Below are 18,918 nucleotides of genomic sequence, written 5' to 3' on the forward strand. Positions count from 1 at the left end.
ATCCAGGACTGCCCATTAAGCTCAGAGTTTCCAGTAATGGCAATAGTGAAGTGAGGCTCTTCGGAAAGTTAATAAACAGTGGTGCCAACATGGTCCATATATTTCATTTGTACAAAACAAAGTTATTATGGGCAAGAAGCTGATAAGGATGTGAAGTGTTGAGACCACATCAAATGGTTGAGTAAGTGAACCATAGAATCCCTACAGTGTGGAAAGATGCCATTCAGCCCAACAACTTTACACCAACCCTCGGAACATCATCGCATTCAGACCATAACCTTCACCCTATGCCTATGACCCCTCATTTACAACGGCCAATCCGCCTAACTTGCACACCTTTGGACTGGAGCACCCAGAGGAAAACGACACAGACACAGAAAATGTGCAAACTTCAGACAGTCAGCCAGTCAAGGCTGGGATTGAACCCAGCTGCTTGGTGCTGGGAGGCAGCAGTGCTAATCACTGTACCACTGAGATGCCTAGAGTCTAAATACCTTCAGGGGGCAGCTGGATTAACACACTGGGGAAGAGAAAGGAAAAGATAGGAGGGGATGAAGAGAGTTGGAATGAGATTCATAAGCATTCACACAGACCAATTGGCCTCTGCCGCACCTTAGATTTGTCTGTGAAATGGATGAATTTGCACATTTAACTCGGTCTTTCAATCATGTTGATGTGCTTAGATTCCATTTCCATAATCATTACTGAAATGAGACAATTACTGTAGCTATGGAAACATGCAATCAATCTTTAATCTAATTATTTGGTTAGATCGGATTCTTCCCAATAAATTAGGTTAAATTATTTACAAGGATGGTTACATACTCTTCAAAGTATACAGGCAGTGGCTGAAAAAGGCAGGGGAATCAAAGTTACTGGCATAGATAGTTAATACAAACTGAGCAAACGATTGTTTAAAATCCTGCGTCAGCGAGTCAATCTATGACTGAAAATCAGATTGTTGTAAACAGATAAAAGGGGCCATATTTTCATGTATATATTTAACTGGATTGGGAAGAAATTGATTGAATCTAGTTTTTCTCTATGTCAAACATTTGCTTCAGATGGTCCCATTTTTTGTTGCAATATGTCGAACTGTTGTATAATTTTGTTCACACCTTCCTTGCAAACTGTTGTTTCTGTGGTGAGAAGGAATGATCAGATTTAACACTTGAGAGAAAGTTTGTGAAGGAGGCTGAACAATCACAGAACACATCTCAGGTCTGAATGCTGATGTGATGCCCAGGGTCCCTGAGGCGAAGTGTCCAAGAGGAAGTGGCTACAGCACCATTTCAAAATATTTCATCTGAAAGAAATATTTCATGCTACAGAAATGACCAGCAAATTCCCAAAAATTAAAAAAGGATTCACACTACACTGGTTACCCGGTGTAAGGTATGGCATGTTTTAAATTACTACAGCAGTTTTTAGGCATATTTCAAACTTGGTCTTATGTGCAGGCAATTGCTAAAAACTCTTCTAGTCCACTGTTTCTGTGTGGTTACCACAACTTGCATTTATAAAGCACCTTTAGTGCAGCAAGATGCCCCAAGTTCCTTCACATGAATGTCAGCAGACAATAATTTGACTGCGAGCTGCTTAAGAAGATTTTAGCACTTGGTCAACAACAAGTTCAAAGAATCTTATTACAGGAGTGTGGCTTTAGGAATGGAATTGCAGAACTTCAGGCCCTGCCATCAATGGTGGAGCAACTAAAAGCAGGGAACCAGGTCTCACAGCGCCGGGGACGCGGGTTCAATTCCAGCCTCGGGCGACTGTCTAGGTGGAGTTTGCACATTCTCCCTGTGTCTGTGTGGGCTGCCTCCGGTTGCTCCCAGTTTCCTCCCACAGTCCAAAGATGTGCAGGTTAGGTGAATTGGCCATGCTAAATTGCTCCATAGTGTTCAGGGATGTGTAGGTTAGGTGGATTAGTCAGGAGAAATGTAAAGTAATAAGGTATGGGGAATGGATCTGGGTGAGATACTCTTCGGCGGGTAGGTGTGGACTTATTGGGCCAAACAGCCTGTTTCCATACTGTAGGGATTCTATGAATTAGTCAGCAGCAGAGACCCCAAAAGGGTTGAGACACCGAAGCAGACTGGAAATAAGAGGCAACATTATGGAGGGATTTGAAAGATGAGTATGAGCATTTGGACCTGAATCCAGTGAGCACAGGGGATGATTGATTGGTGTCCAGGTCTTAGTGTGGTTTAGGACGTGGGCAGCAAAGATTTTTGATGAGCTGGATCATACAGGGACTGGAAGGTGAGAACCCAGGCAGGGGAGTGTTGGGAAAGCATTGAGTGACCTTTTCTGGAAGCTGGCGAGATTCTGACTTGTGTAAGGATGTGCAGCAATGTGACGGTGAATCAGCAACCAGCTTATTTGACATCTCACCTGATCGCGATTTCCCCTGAAAGTAAAAGTGGAGAAATCTGTTTGCCAACTCACTCTTACCTCATTTAAATTATCATGTCACCTCAAACATACTTCCTTCATGGGGAGATGAAGGATGGTCATTGAAAATTGTGGTTATATACACTTCAAAGTATACAGGCAGTGGCAGGAAAAGGCGGGGGAATCAAAGTTACTGACATAGATAGTTAATACAAATGAGTAAATGACTGTCTAACATTCTGTGTCAGCAAGTCAAACTATGACTGAAAACCAAATTGGTCACGATCAATTAGAATTCCCCATGTTCAAAAGTCTCTCAATGCTTACACTGAAGTGCAACACTGAGGAACAGTTAATGGAGGAAGTACTGGAAAGGCTTGTAAAAATCCTGGCACTGCACCCCAACATTCCTGGGTATACACCCTAACAATGCCTGGGGCTGCACCCCAACAATCCTGGGACTGCACCCCAACAATCCTGGGACTGCACCCCAACAATCCTGGGGCTGCACCCTAACAATCCTGGGACTGCACCCCAACAATCCTGGGAATACACCCTAACAATGCCTGGGGCTGCACCCCAACAATCCTGGGAATACACCCCAACAATCCTGGGAATACACCCTAACAATCCTGGGACTGCACCCCAACAATCCTGGGACTGCACCCCAACAATGCCTGGGGCTGCACCCCAACAATCCTGGGGCTGCACCCCAACAATCCTGGGGCTGCACCCCAACAATCCTGGGGCTGCACCCTAACAATCCTGGGGCTGCACCCCAACAATCCTGGGGCTGCACCCCAACATTCCTGGGGCTGCACCCCAACATTCCTGGGGCTGCACCCCAACAATCCTGGGGCTGCACCCCAACAATCCTGGGGCTGCACCCCAACAATGCCTGGGACTGCACCCCAACAATCCTGGGGCTGCACCCCAACAATCCTGGGGCTGCACCCCAACAATGCCTGGATTGTACCCCAACAATGCCTGGGACTGCACCCCAACAGTCCTGGGGCTGTACCCTAACAATGCCTGGGACTGCACCCCAACAATCCTGGGGCTGCACCCCAACAATGCCTGGATTGTACCCCAACAATGCCTGGATTGTACCCCAACAATGCCTGGGACTGCACACCAACATTCCTGGGGCTGTACCCTAACAATGCCTGGGACTGCATCCCAACAATCCTGGGGCTGCACCCCAACAATGCCTGGATTGTACCCCAACAATGCCTGGGACTGCACCCCAACAATCCTGGGGCTGCACCCCAACAATGCCTGGATTGTACCCCAACAATGCCTGGATTGTACCCCAACAATCCTGGGACTGTACCCCAACAATGCCTGGGGCTGCACCCCAACAATGCCTGGGGCTGCACCCCAACAATGCCTGGGACTGCATCCCAACAATCCTGGGACTGCACCCCAACAATGCCTGGGACTGCATCCCAACAATCCTGGGACTGCACCCCAACAATGCCTGGATTGTACCCCAACAATCCTGGGACTGTACCCCAACAATCCTGGGACTGTACCCCAACAATCCTGGGACTGCACCTCAACAATCCTGGGGCTGCACCCCCACAATCCTGGGACTGCATCCAAACAATCCTGGGACTGCATCCCAACAATCCTGGGACTGCACCCCAACAATGCCTGGATTGTACCCCAACAATCCTGGGACTGCACCCCAACAATCCTGGGACTGCACCCCAACAATGCCTGGATTGTACCCCAACAATCCTGGGACTGCACCCCAACAGTCCTGGGACTGCATCCCAACAGTCCTGGGACTGCATCCCAACAGTCCTGGGACCGCATCCCAACAGTCCTGGGACCGCATCCCAACAGTCCTGGGACTGCATCCCAACAATCCTGGGACTGCATCCCAACAATCCTGGGACTGCATCCCAACAATCCTGGGACTGCACCCCAACAGTCCTGGGACTGCATCCCAACAATCCTGGGACTGCATCCCAACAATCCTGGGACTGCATCCCAACATACCTGAATTGTACCCCAGCATCCACAGACATTGAACCCAGTTGATTCTTAACAGGGGAATTAGAAGTAGGAATAAACCATGCAGGATTTACTTACACCTAAAAAAAGGAGTTCATTGTTTTTACCAGTCATTGGATCACCATCCCCAAGAGCTTTCACCTAAATGCAAACATTGCCAATGACAGGTTTGATATCTTAAACAAATTGAGGCCATAAATTCATTGGTTTCTGGTAGATTTTATTGGTCAGAGTTGCGAGACACGTGCCCTGTGCTTAAGGTGTCAGAACACAATCTGTTACAGAGGTAAATACATGCAACACACAGCACGGCAGCTACAGAGAGGCAACACGTGGAAATGTCAGTCACAGTAGAGACATGGGAGGCCATGAACAACCAATACAGGGAAGGTCAGTAACTAACTCCGGGTCGGTGGAAGGGGGTGGGTGGATGAGATAGGTGCCCCTTCTCCTCCTCTAAAGAAACTCATTGAATTCACTGTGTGGAGATCAGTTCAGTGCTGTCATGTGGTAACCTCTTTTTTTCTCAAAAACACTGCCCTTCACTATCTGGACTGAAATGAAACAATGCTTCTTTTGGCCCTTTCTCTAAAGAACTTTGCCTGAAGTCGAACCCCCTCACCCCACCCTGGACTCTATCGTGGTTTAATGCCACATTGGGAGTAAGCCAGGAGAAACAATGGCAGAGCAATCCTTAGGCGTCTGGAAACTTGACATAAAACCAGAATATCGATGTGATGGATGCACCGCTTTCAGTTCAGAGGAATTGGCCACCCAGCCTGCAATGTCAACTCTGTTCCTTGCCCTCCCTCTCCCTATACAGATGCTGCCTGACCTGACCATTTACACGTGAGAAAACACTTTTGTTTGAACTGAACTGATAGAATGTTGTCAATCGCTGTGCGTTGCCTGCACACTGCGCAGTTTTTTGCCTTCACTCTGGCATATTTCACCCAATGTACTTTCAAAGGAGGGGTAAGGCATGGAATAGAGATTTATTTTTCAAAGTTTCTTTCCACCCCGTCTCTCATTTGCTTTGTATTGCCAAAATGAGATGTTAAAATACATATATTTTATATATCACATGAAATATATTATGAACAAACAGAGTTTCGCTCTCCGAAAGTAAGTTAGGTTTCAATAGGATACAAAGAACACTGTCATTTTGCTCTGCTCAGTCACATCTAAACTCCTTAGGGTCGATGTTAACTCTGAAATCAGCCTCACATCAGGCTGGTTCGTAGACTGCCAACTCCTGGAGATCATTAGCACTTAAACCCCGCCCTGGCAAACAATGTCCAAAGATTGTTTCAATTAAGACATTCAAAGGACATATCAAATAAAATGATCTGCTCAATGTCCACCCCTCCCCTGCCCCCACCACCTCCCAGTCGTTTCTCACTTGTAGCTGTGACCTGGACATCAATCTTTGAACTCTGAGAGTCAGCAACCTCAGGAGTATTTAAAGATGTTTTTCAGAAGGCACTCTCACCCCACCTCAGTGAGCCAGCCAATCTGTTTCGGCCAACAGGCACCCATCCAAATGACACTGGCGTTCTGTAACATGTATGGGACCCCAGTTGCTACTTTAGAGTTGAGGTGGAAAATTCCTGGACGTGATTGATTGGTGACAAAGAGGACGGCATAGTGAAAGGTAACCCCCAAACCTCATAGCAACCATCTAGGCCTTTCTCGTTTGATCGATCCACTCGGCTCCTTTCTTCCTGCTAGGAGAAAGTGAGGACTACAGATGCTGGAGAGTCGGAGTCGAAGTCGAAAACTGTGGCACTGGGAAAGACACAGTTCAGGCAGCATCCGAGAAGCAGGAGAGTTGACGTTTTGGGCATAAGCCCTTCATTAGGAATGTGATAAGCTCTGATGAAGGGCTTATGCCTGAAACGGTGACTCTCCTGCTCCTCGGATGCTGCCTAACCCGCAGTGCTTTTCCAGAGCTACATTCTGACTCCGTTCCTCTTGCACCTACTCCATCTAATGGGCTGTTTTACGGTAATGCCTTGGCATCCCACATTCCTTAATAAAGGACGCTGAGACTTCAAGACAGCTTCAACCCCTTTAATCACTAGACCCAATTGGTCACACCACTCAAGAGTTAATAACGACCCCATTGTGAAGAAAGTCTCCCCCCTCTCCCCATAATCCAGTTAGGATATATATATGTATACATACATATAGATTGTATTTATATATTATCTGATCGACCTTACAAAGCATTTACTTCTTTTAAAAAGAGAATAACCAATATTTAGCCCGTTGCAACAAGTTTATGGAATTTCGTTTGTTTTAAACATGGAAAAATGGGAAAAGGAATGTAAATCATTAGACACACGACTCTTGTCCCCCTTGCTCCCTCCCCCCAACCCCAAAATATATCCTTAATAGTAAAATAAATAAACAAATATTGTGGCTGCATCATAAACACCAAAAAAAATCTGAACTTATGACAAAACAAACACTGGAATAGGAACTACATTCATAAGAAGTGCATTATTCCAACAATCGTAATTAATACATTAGTTGAAATGTATAACTGTTACATAACTTTACAAGGAACAGCTTTATTACACTGCAGCATTATAACTTCCTGATGTTTAATGTTATTTGCTATTGCACCACTGGACAAAAAAAAATGTTATGTTCTAGGATTGCATAAGATATTTACATTAAGTTCACGTCAGCAGCTGCAGATATCTGATTAAAAACTATCAACACCCAAGTCACTGGATGACTGAAACCCATTAGTTTGTGCCATGCCATTATAATTACTTCAAGTAATGATGCTACAAAGTCTGACAGGTTTCTAAGTGAGGTTAATATTTTTGATTTGCATGTAAACAGGGTGATGTTGATCTGGAGTAGGGGGTGAACCTTGACAATTCCATTCATAAACTATTCAGCTCTAACTCAGTTCCACAGATGAGGAATGAAACGGATGTTCCATTACCATGATGTTAGCGACTGTGAAACTAGTGCTGATAGGATACATAACAAGTCTTAATTAGATCTCATCTTCACCTTAATCAAATGGAAATAAACCCAGTGGTTTTAATTACCTAATAATTACTGCCCAGTTTAGGCTAACCTTATGCTCACATTGAATTGCTGCAGACGTTAAGATTCGTATTTTCTGCTTCAGTGTGGTGTGTGAACTCTTGCTATGAAAAGACACCTTGTACACTTCGAAATCACTTCTTCTAAAGAGCTATTTACATGGCTACCTAAACTTGTCCTCATCAAGTAGAAATGTTAGACCTTAAAGTGCAGGCTACCAAATAAATCATGGCACTGTAAAGCTGACAGCTATTAATCCCACAGCACTGTACAGGTGGTTCAATATGTCTAAGTAATGAATTTAAGTGGAGTGCGGAACTTCCTGTGCGAAACCAATGCTTTCTGAGTGAAACAACATCACACTCAGGATGAAATAATGGCTGCATCCTAGCCTTTTCTCCACGTGAAGGGCAGGAGTGTGCATGTAAAATTCTCTTACACGGAATTAGATGTCCACATTAGCCATGTAGGGAGTTAAGTAATGAGATTTCAGGTTGTAGAATATGAAGGCAGGGTGCCTGACGTGAAAATATTACTCGCAATATCATATTTCTAAGTCACCCAAAAATCCTCTTCAAAACCATTCTTACCTCCCGCACCATAACATTGCAAAACAAAACATAGTTTAACTAGAACGTGCCAATGTAGTTTTAAATTACAGATAAAGGAATAATGTAAACATATTTAGGGAGGGGGGTATTTGCCTCTCTTTGCTGATTTTTATGCTTACAGAAAAAAAAATAGACCTGAGTATAAAATAGTGTTCCCCATTTTATAATCTTGGCTACAGATTTGTTAAAATTAGCAAAGATAATTATGTCCCACAGCCTTTTGTTTTATAAAGTGGAGTCAATGGAATGATCTTAGCTTCACACAGTGTATCAGTAAATGGCTTTAAAATATTGAAATAGAAGAAAACAAAACCAATTAATATTTTCAAAATAACAACTACTTTAAACAACACATCAATGTCTGGGGAATGTCTCAGGGAAGGAATGGTAAATAAATCAGGAAAAACATTGGGAATTTTTTTTTTTAAATGCCAGCAATGAAAATTTGGATGTTTCTGAGTCATTCTTAGTAGAACACACTCCGTAATACAAGTTTCACAATTTTCTAAATGCTCATAGTCAGTTCTTTTAGGTTAAATAACATTTCCTAATGACGTCATCAATGGGGCTGAAATGGTTACTGTGAAAGGTTCACTCTTAAATAACATCAAACTATATAGGTGCTCCGTTATTTTGCCTATTTGTGGATTACTGAGAATTAAGTCTGTGGGAATATATTTATGTTCAATTCTATATAAACCAACAAAGCTGCATCTCTGAAAGGCATCAAAGTTTTTTCAACAGATTTTTTGTCAAACCAAGCATGTTTAAATAAAAAATATTGTAGTTTCTGCTGCTGCAGGAAGGCAGCAATGATTAACACAATCAAACCACACAGACATATCCACTTTGCACACTGGGTCATCGTGACAGCCCTTTCAGATGTAAACTGGTTGTTCTTGCGCAGTCAGCAGTCTGTACATAGCAGCAGGCATTGTTTTCATGTGGATCTAGGGCAAAAGAGAGGGAGATCAGTACAACTTCTACATACCCAATGCCCTGGATATCCAGGACCAATCCTAGATGCTATTCTATAATATAGTGGCATACAGTGTTGAAACAATCTTTATTTGCAGATCACAACCAAACATGAATATGCAGGATATACACAGCGGACCGGTCAGTAGCAACAGAGAAGATCGAGATGGAACCAAACACTAACTTGCCATCTTGAAAGTAAAATGTCCCAAGCTGGACCACAAGAATGTTAACAGCCAAAATTCGACATTAAACCACATAAGGAGATACAATGACAACTGAAGAGAGATGCTTTATGAAGTGTCTTGAAAAGAGCTACCTAAAGAAAGAGTAAGGCTCCGGAAGCCCGTGGTTTCAAATAAATCGGTTGGACTATAACCCGGTGTTGTGTGATTTTTGATTTTGAAAGGTGCAGAGAGAGATGGAATAGTTGAGGGCAGGAATTTCAGAGTTCACAGCCTAGTACCTGAGTTACAGCCATTAGTGATGGAATGGTTATAATGGGGAGATATGCAAAAAAGCCAGAATTGGAGATCTTAGAGATTTAGAGGGCTTGTCAAAGAAGTAAGGAAGTGCAATGTGATTGAAAGACTAATAAAAAGCCAAAAATTATAACCTATTTCCTACCTGAAACATTAATCTTAGCATTTTCTGCATTTTTCTTTTGAAACTTATTTATTTTAATCAAGAAAAAGGGGAGGCCAAAGGGTGACCCAATGGAGGTCTTCAAATTTATGATGTGCTCAGTAGGTTGAACGTTTAGATGTTAATACTGTGTGGGTGGCTGAACCTAGGGGCCAAAAACCAGAGACTAATAAATCCAGAAGGGAATTCAGGAGGAAATTCTCAATCCAGACAGTCGCGAGAATGTGGAATTTGCTATCGTGGGGAGAGGTTGAGACAAAATTGATCTGAAAAGAAACTGCAAAACACAGAAGAAAAAAAGGAATAGAAGAAAATGTTGATAGACGGACATAAAGTAGGGAGGGAGAGGGCTCATGAGAACCAGTGGGGCTGAATGGCCTTTGCATTAATCAAATGAATTTCTGTGGATATAGAGTCACAGAGTCATACAGCGTGGAAACAGAGCCTTCGATCCAACTTGTTCACGCTGACCAGACATACCAATCGAACCTAATCCTACTTGCCAGCATTTGGCACATATCTTTCTAATCATGTCCCCATCCAAACGCCTTTTAAATGTTGTAATTGCACCTGCCTCAACTTCTTCCTTTTTCAGCTCGCTTTATACACGCTCCACCCTCTGCATGAAAAAGTTGCCCCTCAGGTCCTTTTTAAATACAGTATTTCCTCTCTCACCTTAAACCTATGCTCTCTAGCTTTGGATTCCTCCACCCTAGGAAAGAGGCCTGAGCTATTCACTCTATCCATGCCCCTCATGATTTTATTAACCTCTATAAGGTCAACCCTCAGCCTCTGACATTCCAGGGAAAATATCCCCAGCCTATTCAGCCACTCCCTATAATTTAAACCCACCAGTCCCAGCAACATCCTGGTAAATCTTTTCTGCACCCTCTCAAGTTTAACAACATCCTTCGTAGAGAAGGGTGACCAGAACTGTATGCAGCATTCCAAAAGTGGCCTCACCAATGACCTGTACAGCTGCAACATGACCTCCCAACTCCTAAACTCAAATGTTCTCAAAGAATATAAATGTGCCAAATACCTTTTTCACCATCCTGTCTACCTGCAAATCCACTTTCAAAGAACTATGCACCTCTTCATTCCTACAGCTGCTATTTGAATCTTAGTTTCTAAAAACATGGCTATCAGCAGATCAAACTAGACAGTTGCATGATTGCAAATGCAATAATCTTCTTCAAAAAGATTTTTCCAAAGAACAAGCTTATTACAAGAGGCATAGCAGATCCTCTGGCAGGTTTCCATCTCTCTCTCTCACACACACACACACACACACACAAACAGAGTGTGGAGGGGCAGTCATTTCATCTCTGTGCAGAGACATCTGCTCATGACCAATCTGCACTTGTTTACATGTCTAGCTTCAACAGAAGGAAATTCAATCCACTGACGTCAGCAGTCATTACAGTTCAGAGGTGCCAATGTTATCCTCTGAGATGGGAAAAGGAACCTATAGATCCTGCAGAGACATGGCACAGAAACATAACTCAGAGAAGTGTAATGTGATGCATTTTGGAAGCGATCAAGAGAAGTAATTTAAACAAGAGGGATGCCAGGAATAGAAAGAACTGGTAGCTCATATAACCAAGTCATGCAAAGTGACAATAAAGTTAACAAGGCTGATGAAAAATAACATATATAATTTTAAAAATATATTCTTTCACAGTGAGAGAGTTCCACTAGCTAGGACAATTTTTATTGCCCATCCCTAATTGCGCTGGAGAAGGTGGGGGTGAGCTGCATACTTGAACTGCTGCAGTCCTTGGGGCACAGGTAGACCCACAATGCCGTTTCCAGGTTTTTGACTCGCAACAATAAGGAAATGGGTGATACAGTTCCAAGTCAGTTGGCACATGGTTTGGTGGGGAACGTGAAGGTGGCAGTGTGCTCATCATCTGTTGCCTTTGATCTTCTAGATAGAGTGGTCACATGTTTTGGAAGGTGATGTCAAAGGAGCCTCGATGAATTCCTGAACTACATCAGTGCGTCAGTGATGGAGGAAATAAGTGTTTAAACAAGCAGGATGCTTTGTTTTGGATGGTTCTGAGTTCGAGGTATTATGGAGTTGAGCTCAGTTTTGTAGATGGAGGGAAGGCTTTGGAGAGTGAGGAGGTAACAGAGAGAGCTGGTGAGAAGCCACTGAGTGGGATTCTGGCAGTAGCTGGCTCAGTCACCATGTAGGTTTGACTGCTCAGGAACCAGGTTTGCACGCTGACTAAGTAGTGCCTGGAGGGAGATAAAATACTTTTTGTCCTATGCCCTCTAGTTCTGGACTCCCCCACCCCAGGGAAGAGACTTTGTCTATTTACCCTATTGTGTCCCTCATGATTTTATAAACCTCTATAAGGTCACCCCTCAGACTCCGACACTCCAAGGAAAACAACCCCAGCTTGTTCAGCCTCTCCCTATAGCTCAAATCCTCTAATCCTGGCAACATCCTTGTAAATCTTTTCTGAATCCTTTCAATTTTCACAAAGTCCTTACAATAGGAAGGAGACCAGAATTGCACACAATGTTCCAAATGTGGCCTAACCAATGTCCTGTACAGCTGCAATATGACCTCCCAACTCCTGTACTCAATATTCTGACCAATAAAGGAAAGCATACCAAACACCTTCTTCACTATCCTATCTACCTGCAACTCTACTTTGAAGGAGCTATGAACCTGCACTCCAAGGTCTCCAACACTCCTTAGGACCTGACCATTAAGTGTATGAGTGTATAGTGGGTTGCATAATTAGTTCCTGGATTTTTATCTGTGATCGATAAGGTTGATTTGGTTGATGTGGTTCAAAATGGCAGGAAAACTTAGCCTTATGGAATACTCCTCTTGCAATATGTGGGAAATCAGGAAGACTTCCAGTATCCATGGTGACTACGCATGCAGGAAATGTGTTCAGCTGCAGCTCCTGATTTGCCACATGGAGTGCCAGAAACTGTAGATGGACTCACTATGGAGCATCCCTGAGGTTGAGAATGGTGTGGATAGCACGTTTAGCAAGCTGGTCCCACCACCAGTAAGGGCTGATACAAAGAGTTGGGTGATTACCAGGAAGATGAGTAAGCGTGGGTAGGCAGTGGAGTCCCCTGTAGCAGTTCCCCTCTCAAACAGATATACCGTTTTGGAGACTGTGGGGGGTGGGTGGGAATGGCTTCTCAGGAGAAAGCAGCACAAAAGCCATATCAGATATACCACAACAGGCACTGTTGTACAGCAGGGCAGGTCAAAGTGTAAACAAACTGGAGTGATGGAGACTCTATAATCAGGGGCACAGACAGGCATTTCCATGGCTGCGAGGGAGACTTTTGGATGCTGTGTTGCCTCTTGGTGCTAGGGTCAAGGATATCTGAGGGCACAAGATACTCTGAAGTGAGAGGGGTAGCAGCCAGTGGTTGATACTAACATAGGCAGAAAGAGAAATCAGATCCTCCAAAGGGAGCTCAGGGAGTTAAATAGGAAGTTGAAAAGCAGGACCTCTAGGGTTGTAATCTCGGGATTACTTCGTGCCACATGCCAGTGAGGCTAGGAATAAGCAGATAATACAATTATATACGTAGCTAAAGAACTGGTGTAGAATGGAGGGCTTCAGGTACATGTATCATTAGGATGTCTTCTGGAGCAGATGAGACAAGAGGATGGGTTGCACCTAAACTGGAGGGACACCAAGTTCCAGGCAGGGTGGTTTTGTATTGCCACTTGGGAGAGTTTAAACTAGTGTGGAGGGTGTGGGAACCAGACTAATAGTCAGCAAGTATAATGACTGAGGAGGAGTCAGAGATGAAGGGCAGCAAGGCTAAGAGGAAGATCAGACAGAGAGATGTTACTGAACATGGCAAGACTGGAGATCTCAGGTGCATTGTTTTAGTATGATGGGTAAGGCAGATGAACTTAGAGCTTGGATTGATACATACTGTTTCAGAGACTTGATTGAGAGAGGGACAAGTCTGGCAGCTTAACATTCCAGCATTTAAATATTTCATACGAGATAGAGATGTAGAAGAGGTGGGGAGGGGATTATTGATAAGGAAGAAAATCACAGCAATACTGAGGGAGAACACCTTGGAGGGTTCATCCAGCAAGACCATATGGGTAGAGCTCAGGAATAGGGAAGGGTGCAATCACTTTGATAGAAGTGTACTACAGGCCTGCCAACAGGAGACAGAAGAATAGAGAGTTGGACAGATTATGGACAAATATAAAAACAACAGTGTTGTTGTGGTGGGGGATTTTAATTTCCCCTATAATGACTGAGACTTGTCTAATGCCAGGGGCTTGGATTGCGGGGAGGGAGAGATAGGGCATGTTAGATGCACCCAGGATGTTGTTTTGAGACAATATGCAAATAGTCAAAGTAGGGAAGGGGCCATGCCATACTGGTACTGGGGAAGGATCAGCCAGGTGATGGAAGTAGAAGAGCATTTCAGGAATAGTGACCATAATTCCCTAAGTTTTAAGCTACTTATGGATAAAGATAAGCGTAGTACTCAGGTGAAAGATTTAAACTGAAGGAAGGCTAACTACCATAATATTAGACCGGAACTAGGGCATGTAGATTGGAGGTGGCTGTTTGAGGGTAAATCCACATCTGCATGTGAGAATCTTTTAAAGACCAGTTCATTAGAGTTTAGGAGCAGCACATTCCTCTGAAAGTGATTTACTCACATTTGGAAAAATATGGACTTATTAGCAATAGGAAACATGGGTTTGTGCAGGGAAGGTCATGTCTCATAAAACTTGATTGAGTTTTCTGAGGAAGTGACACAGATAATTGATGAAGACAGTGTGGTAGATGTTGTGTATGTGGATTTTAGCAAGGCCTTTGACAAGATCCCTCAGGGCAGGCTGATACAAAAGCTGATGTCACACAGGATCCATGGTGAGCCAATAAGTTGGATACAGAACTGGCTTAGTCATAGAAGACAGGCTGATTAGCCTGACCTCAGTCGTTGATAAGATTTTGGAGTCTGTCGTGAAGGATGAGATCTCTGATTACTTGGAAATGCATGGTAAAATGGGGCAAAGTCAGTCTGCTTTCATCAAGGGCAGGTCACGCCTGTCAAATCTGTTAGAATTCTTTGAGGAGGTAAAAAGCAGGTAAGACCAGAGAGAGACAATGGATGTTATATCTCTGGACTTCCTGAATGCCTTTTATAAAGTGCTGCACAATGGGCTACTGAGTAAGATAAGGGCCCAGGTATTAGAGGCAAGGAAAGAAGCTTGGCTGTCTGGCAGAAAGCAGACAGTGGAGATAAAAGGGTCCTTCTCAGAATGGAAGCCAGTGACTAGTGATACCTGGCAGATAAATTTCAATGCAGAGAAATGTGAAGTAATTCATTTTGGTAGAAGAAAATGGAGAGACAATACAGGCTCAAATGGTACAACATTGAGGGGAGTAAATGAGCAGGTGGACCTTGGGGTTCATGTGCATAATTTTCTGAAGGTGTCTGGGCAAGTTGAGATAGTTGTTAACAAGGCTTATGGAATCCTTGGGTTTCTAAATAGAGGTATGGAGGATGAAATTTAGGAAGTGACGTTAAACCTTAAATCATTGGTCAGACCGCATTCGGAGTACTGTGTTTAGTTCTGGGCACTTTGTTTAAGGAAGGATGTTAGAGCCCTGCAGAGTCAAAGCAGAATGATATCAGGAATGAGGGATTTTTGATACAGGAAAAGATTAGAGAGATTGGGCTTATTTTCCTTGGAGCAGAGAGGATTAAGAAGTGACTTTATTGAGAAGTTCAAAATTATGAACAATTTTGACAGGGTAAAGGAGGATATTCTATTTCATCTAAGTGGTATGTCAGTAACTAATGGTCACAATTTCAAGATTGTCAGCAAGAGACTTAGGAATGAGATGATGAGAAACTTCTTTACTCAGTTGTTAGGATTTAGAATGTGCTGTATGGGAGAGTGGTGGAGCCGGATTCCATGGGAGATTTCAAAAGAGAGCTGGATATATATTTGAAAATGAATAACTTAGAGGCTTACAGAGATAGGACGAGAGAATGGGTAGATCTTTCAAGAGCCAGTACAGACACAATGGGTCTAAAGGCCTCCTTCAGTACTGTAAAATTCTATGATTTTATGAAAGGTGCTACTTAAATGAAACTTCCGTCTCTCTTTATTATTACAGTAATTTTTTTTTCAAATATAAACTTTGTTGTAGATGTTAATATCATTGGGATATTGGGTCAATTTCAGTAGGTGACCAACTCCTGACATGACAGCTGAATTGTTCTCCTTGTAACCTTAGAAGAAAGAATTATTGATGAGGTTGGGGGGTGGGTGAGGAGAATGTCTGGACAGGGACCAACATGCAGTTTTCACAGCTTCTAATGAGAAAGCTATAACCCAGCTTAACATTCATCTCAGTCTATGCAAATTTTGTTTTAAAGAAACCAAAGGTGACTTCAAGGGCAATTCTGATGTAACCAATCGGACAGCTAACTGCGTTTACTGACCACATTCTAGGGATCAGCTTCAATCACATTATAGGCACAATCTGATCCAAAGTTTATAAGTGATAACATCATAGATATTTCCAACATTGCTAACTTGGTTAAGCCCTGCAACAGATGGTTTAGGTTACAACTCCTGATACAGCAATTATTTTGGACTTGCGACATCTTGAACAACCAGGAAGAATTGCATTTTCATCCTTGCCTCTATATAACAGTGCTTTCATTTAGTTCATTCGCAGGATGTGGGCTGGGCCAGTATTTATTGCCCATCACTAACTGTGTTTGAGAAGAGTCACCTTTATGAATACAACTGAGAGGCTTGCCAGGCATTTAAAAGTCAGCCACATTGCTATAACCTGGAGTTTATATGTGGGTCAGACAGAGTAAAGGTGGTAGATTTCATTCCCCCCCAAAAACATTAACGACTAGATGGATTTTTCTGACAACCTGGAAGTTTCATGGGCACCGTTACTGATAAACTCTTTTAATTTCAGACTTATTTCCCAGCAGCTGTAATGAAATTTGAACTCGCATTTCCCAGTCGTTAATCCAAACCTCGGGAATTTCAGGTTAGTAACACAAGCTATGTTGCTAATCCCTACCAACTACCTAGACACCCAAACACGCTTAAGAACCCCATACATCATAATCACATACCCATCCAGTTCCCTGACCCACAGACCACTTTCCGCATGCACACAAGAAACACACCACGCACCCACACTCCCTCACCCACACACATCCACGCACCCACACTCCCTCACCCATCCACGCACCCACACTCCCACTCCCTCACCCACCCACACTCCCTCACCCATCCACGCACCCACACTCCCTCACTCACACTCCCTCACCCACCCACACTCCCTCACCCACACACCCACTCACACATCCTCACCCATACTCACTCACCCTGATTCACACACACACTCATCCACACTCCCTCATTCACACGAACCCACACTACCTCACCCACACACGAACCAACTCGCACAACCACCCACACACCCTCACCCATATTCCCTCACGCACACACCCACCCACACTCCCTCACCCACACACCCACCCACACTCCCTCATCCACACACCCACCAACACTCCCTCACTGACACACACACCCACACTCCCTCACTGACACACACACCCACACTCCCTCACCCACACACCCACCAACACTCCCTCACTGACACACACACCCACACTCCCTCATCCACACACCCACCCACACTCCCTCACTGACACACACACCCACACTCCCTCACCCACACACCCACCAACACTCCCTCACTGACACACACACCCACACTCCCTCACTGACACACACACACCCACACTCCCTCACTGACACACACACCCACACACCCACCCACGCTCCCTCACCTACATGCCCACGCACACTCCCTCATCCACACACCCACCCACACACCCTCACCCATATACCCACCCACACTCCCTCATCCACACACCCACCCTCACCAACACATGCAACCACACTCCCTCACCCACACTCCCCCACCCACACACCCACCCTCACCAACACACGCACCCACACTCCCTCACACACCCACCCACCCACACACATCCACACTCCCTCACTCACACACCCACCCACACACACATCCACACTCCCTCACTCACACACCCACCCACACACACATCCACACTCCCTCACTCACACACCCACCCACACACACATCCACACTCCCTCACTCACATACCCACCCACACACACATCACACTCCCTCACTCACATACCCACCCACACTCCCTCACCCACCCACACTCCCTCATTCACACACCCTCACCAGCACTCACCCACACACCCCCTCACCAACACACCCTCACCCACACATCCAGCCACACTCCCTCATTCACACACCCTCACCAACAATCACCCACACACCCTCACACTCCCTCACCCACACATTCTCAACAACACACACACCACACTCTCTTACCCAACCACCCACAATCTGTCACCGACACATCCACCCACACTCCCTCACTCTCACACCCTCACTCACACACCCACCCACACTCCCTCACTCACACACCCACCCACACTCCCTCACTCACACCCACCCACACTCCTTCACCCAAACACCCACACTCCCTCACCCACACACCCACCCTCCCTCACCCACACACCCACCCACCCTCACCCACACACCCACCCACAATCAATCACCCACACACCCACCCACACTCCCTCACTCATACACGCACCCACACTCCCTCACTCACACTCCCTCACCCACCCACACTTCCTCACCCACCCACACTCCCATACTTACACCCACTCACACTCCCACACTCCCTCACCCACCCACACTCCCACACACTCACCCACTCACACTCCCTCACTCAAATATCCACCCCACCCCCTCACCCACACTCCCTCACCTACACATGGACCCACACTCCCTCATCCACACACCCACCCACACACCCTCACACTCCCACCCACCCAGACTCCCTCACCCACACACACACCCCCACCCCCTCACCCACACACCCTCACTCACACACCCACCCACCCGCCCACACTCCTTCACTCACACACGCACCCACACTCCCTCACCCACCCACGCACCCACACTCCCTCACCCACCCACACTCCCACACGCAACCACACTCCCTCACCCACCCACACTCCCTCACCCACCCACCCACACTCCCTCACCCACCCACACTCCCACACTCACACCCACTCACA

The 18,918-nt window shown here is 45.0% G+C and overlaps 1 protein-coding gene across 5 annotated transcripts in view; it reads right to left on the reverse strand.

Moving 5' to 3' along the window:
* Positions 1 to 4,622: 4,622 nt before the first annotated feature.
* The window catches only part of LOC122563194 (amyloid-beta A4 precursor protein-binding family A member 1-like), a 208,446-nt gene continuing 194,150 nt past the window's right edge, over positions 4,623 to 18,918 (reverse strand). For all 5 annotated transcript variants that reach the window (XM_043716783.2, XM_043716766.2, XM_087995773.1 and 2 more), the window contains one exon: positions 4,623 to 9,049. In XM_043716783.2, coding sequence (XP_043572718.1) covers positions 8,978 to 9,049 — 72 coding nt within the window. In that variant the 3' untranslated portion in view covers positions 4,623 to 8,977. The remainder of the gene's footprint in view (positions 9,050 to 18,918) is intronic.

The sequence above is a fragment of the Chiloscyllium plagiosum genome, unplaced genomic scaffold (genome assembly GCF_037043375.1).
Source record: "Chiloscyllium plagiosum isolate Xiang-an unplaced genomic scaffold, Cpla_swu_hap1 HiC_scaffold_2, whole genome shotgun sequence".
Lineage (NCBI taxonomy): Eukaryota > Metazoa > Chordata > Chondrichthyes > Orectolobiformes > Hemiscylliidae > Chiloscyllium > Chiloscyllium plagiosum.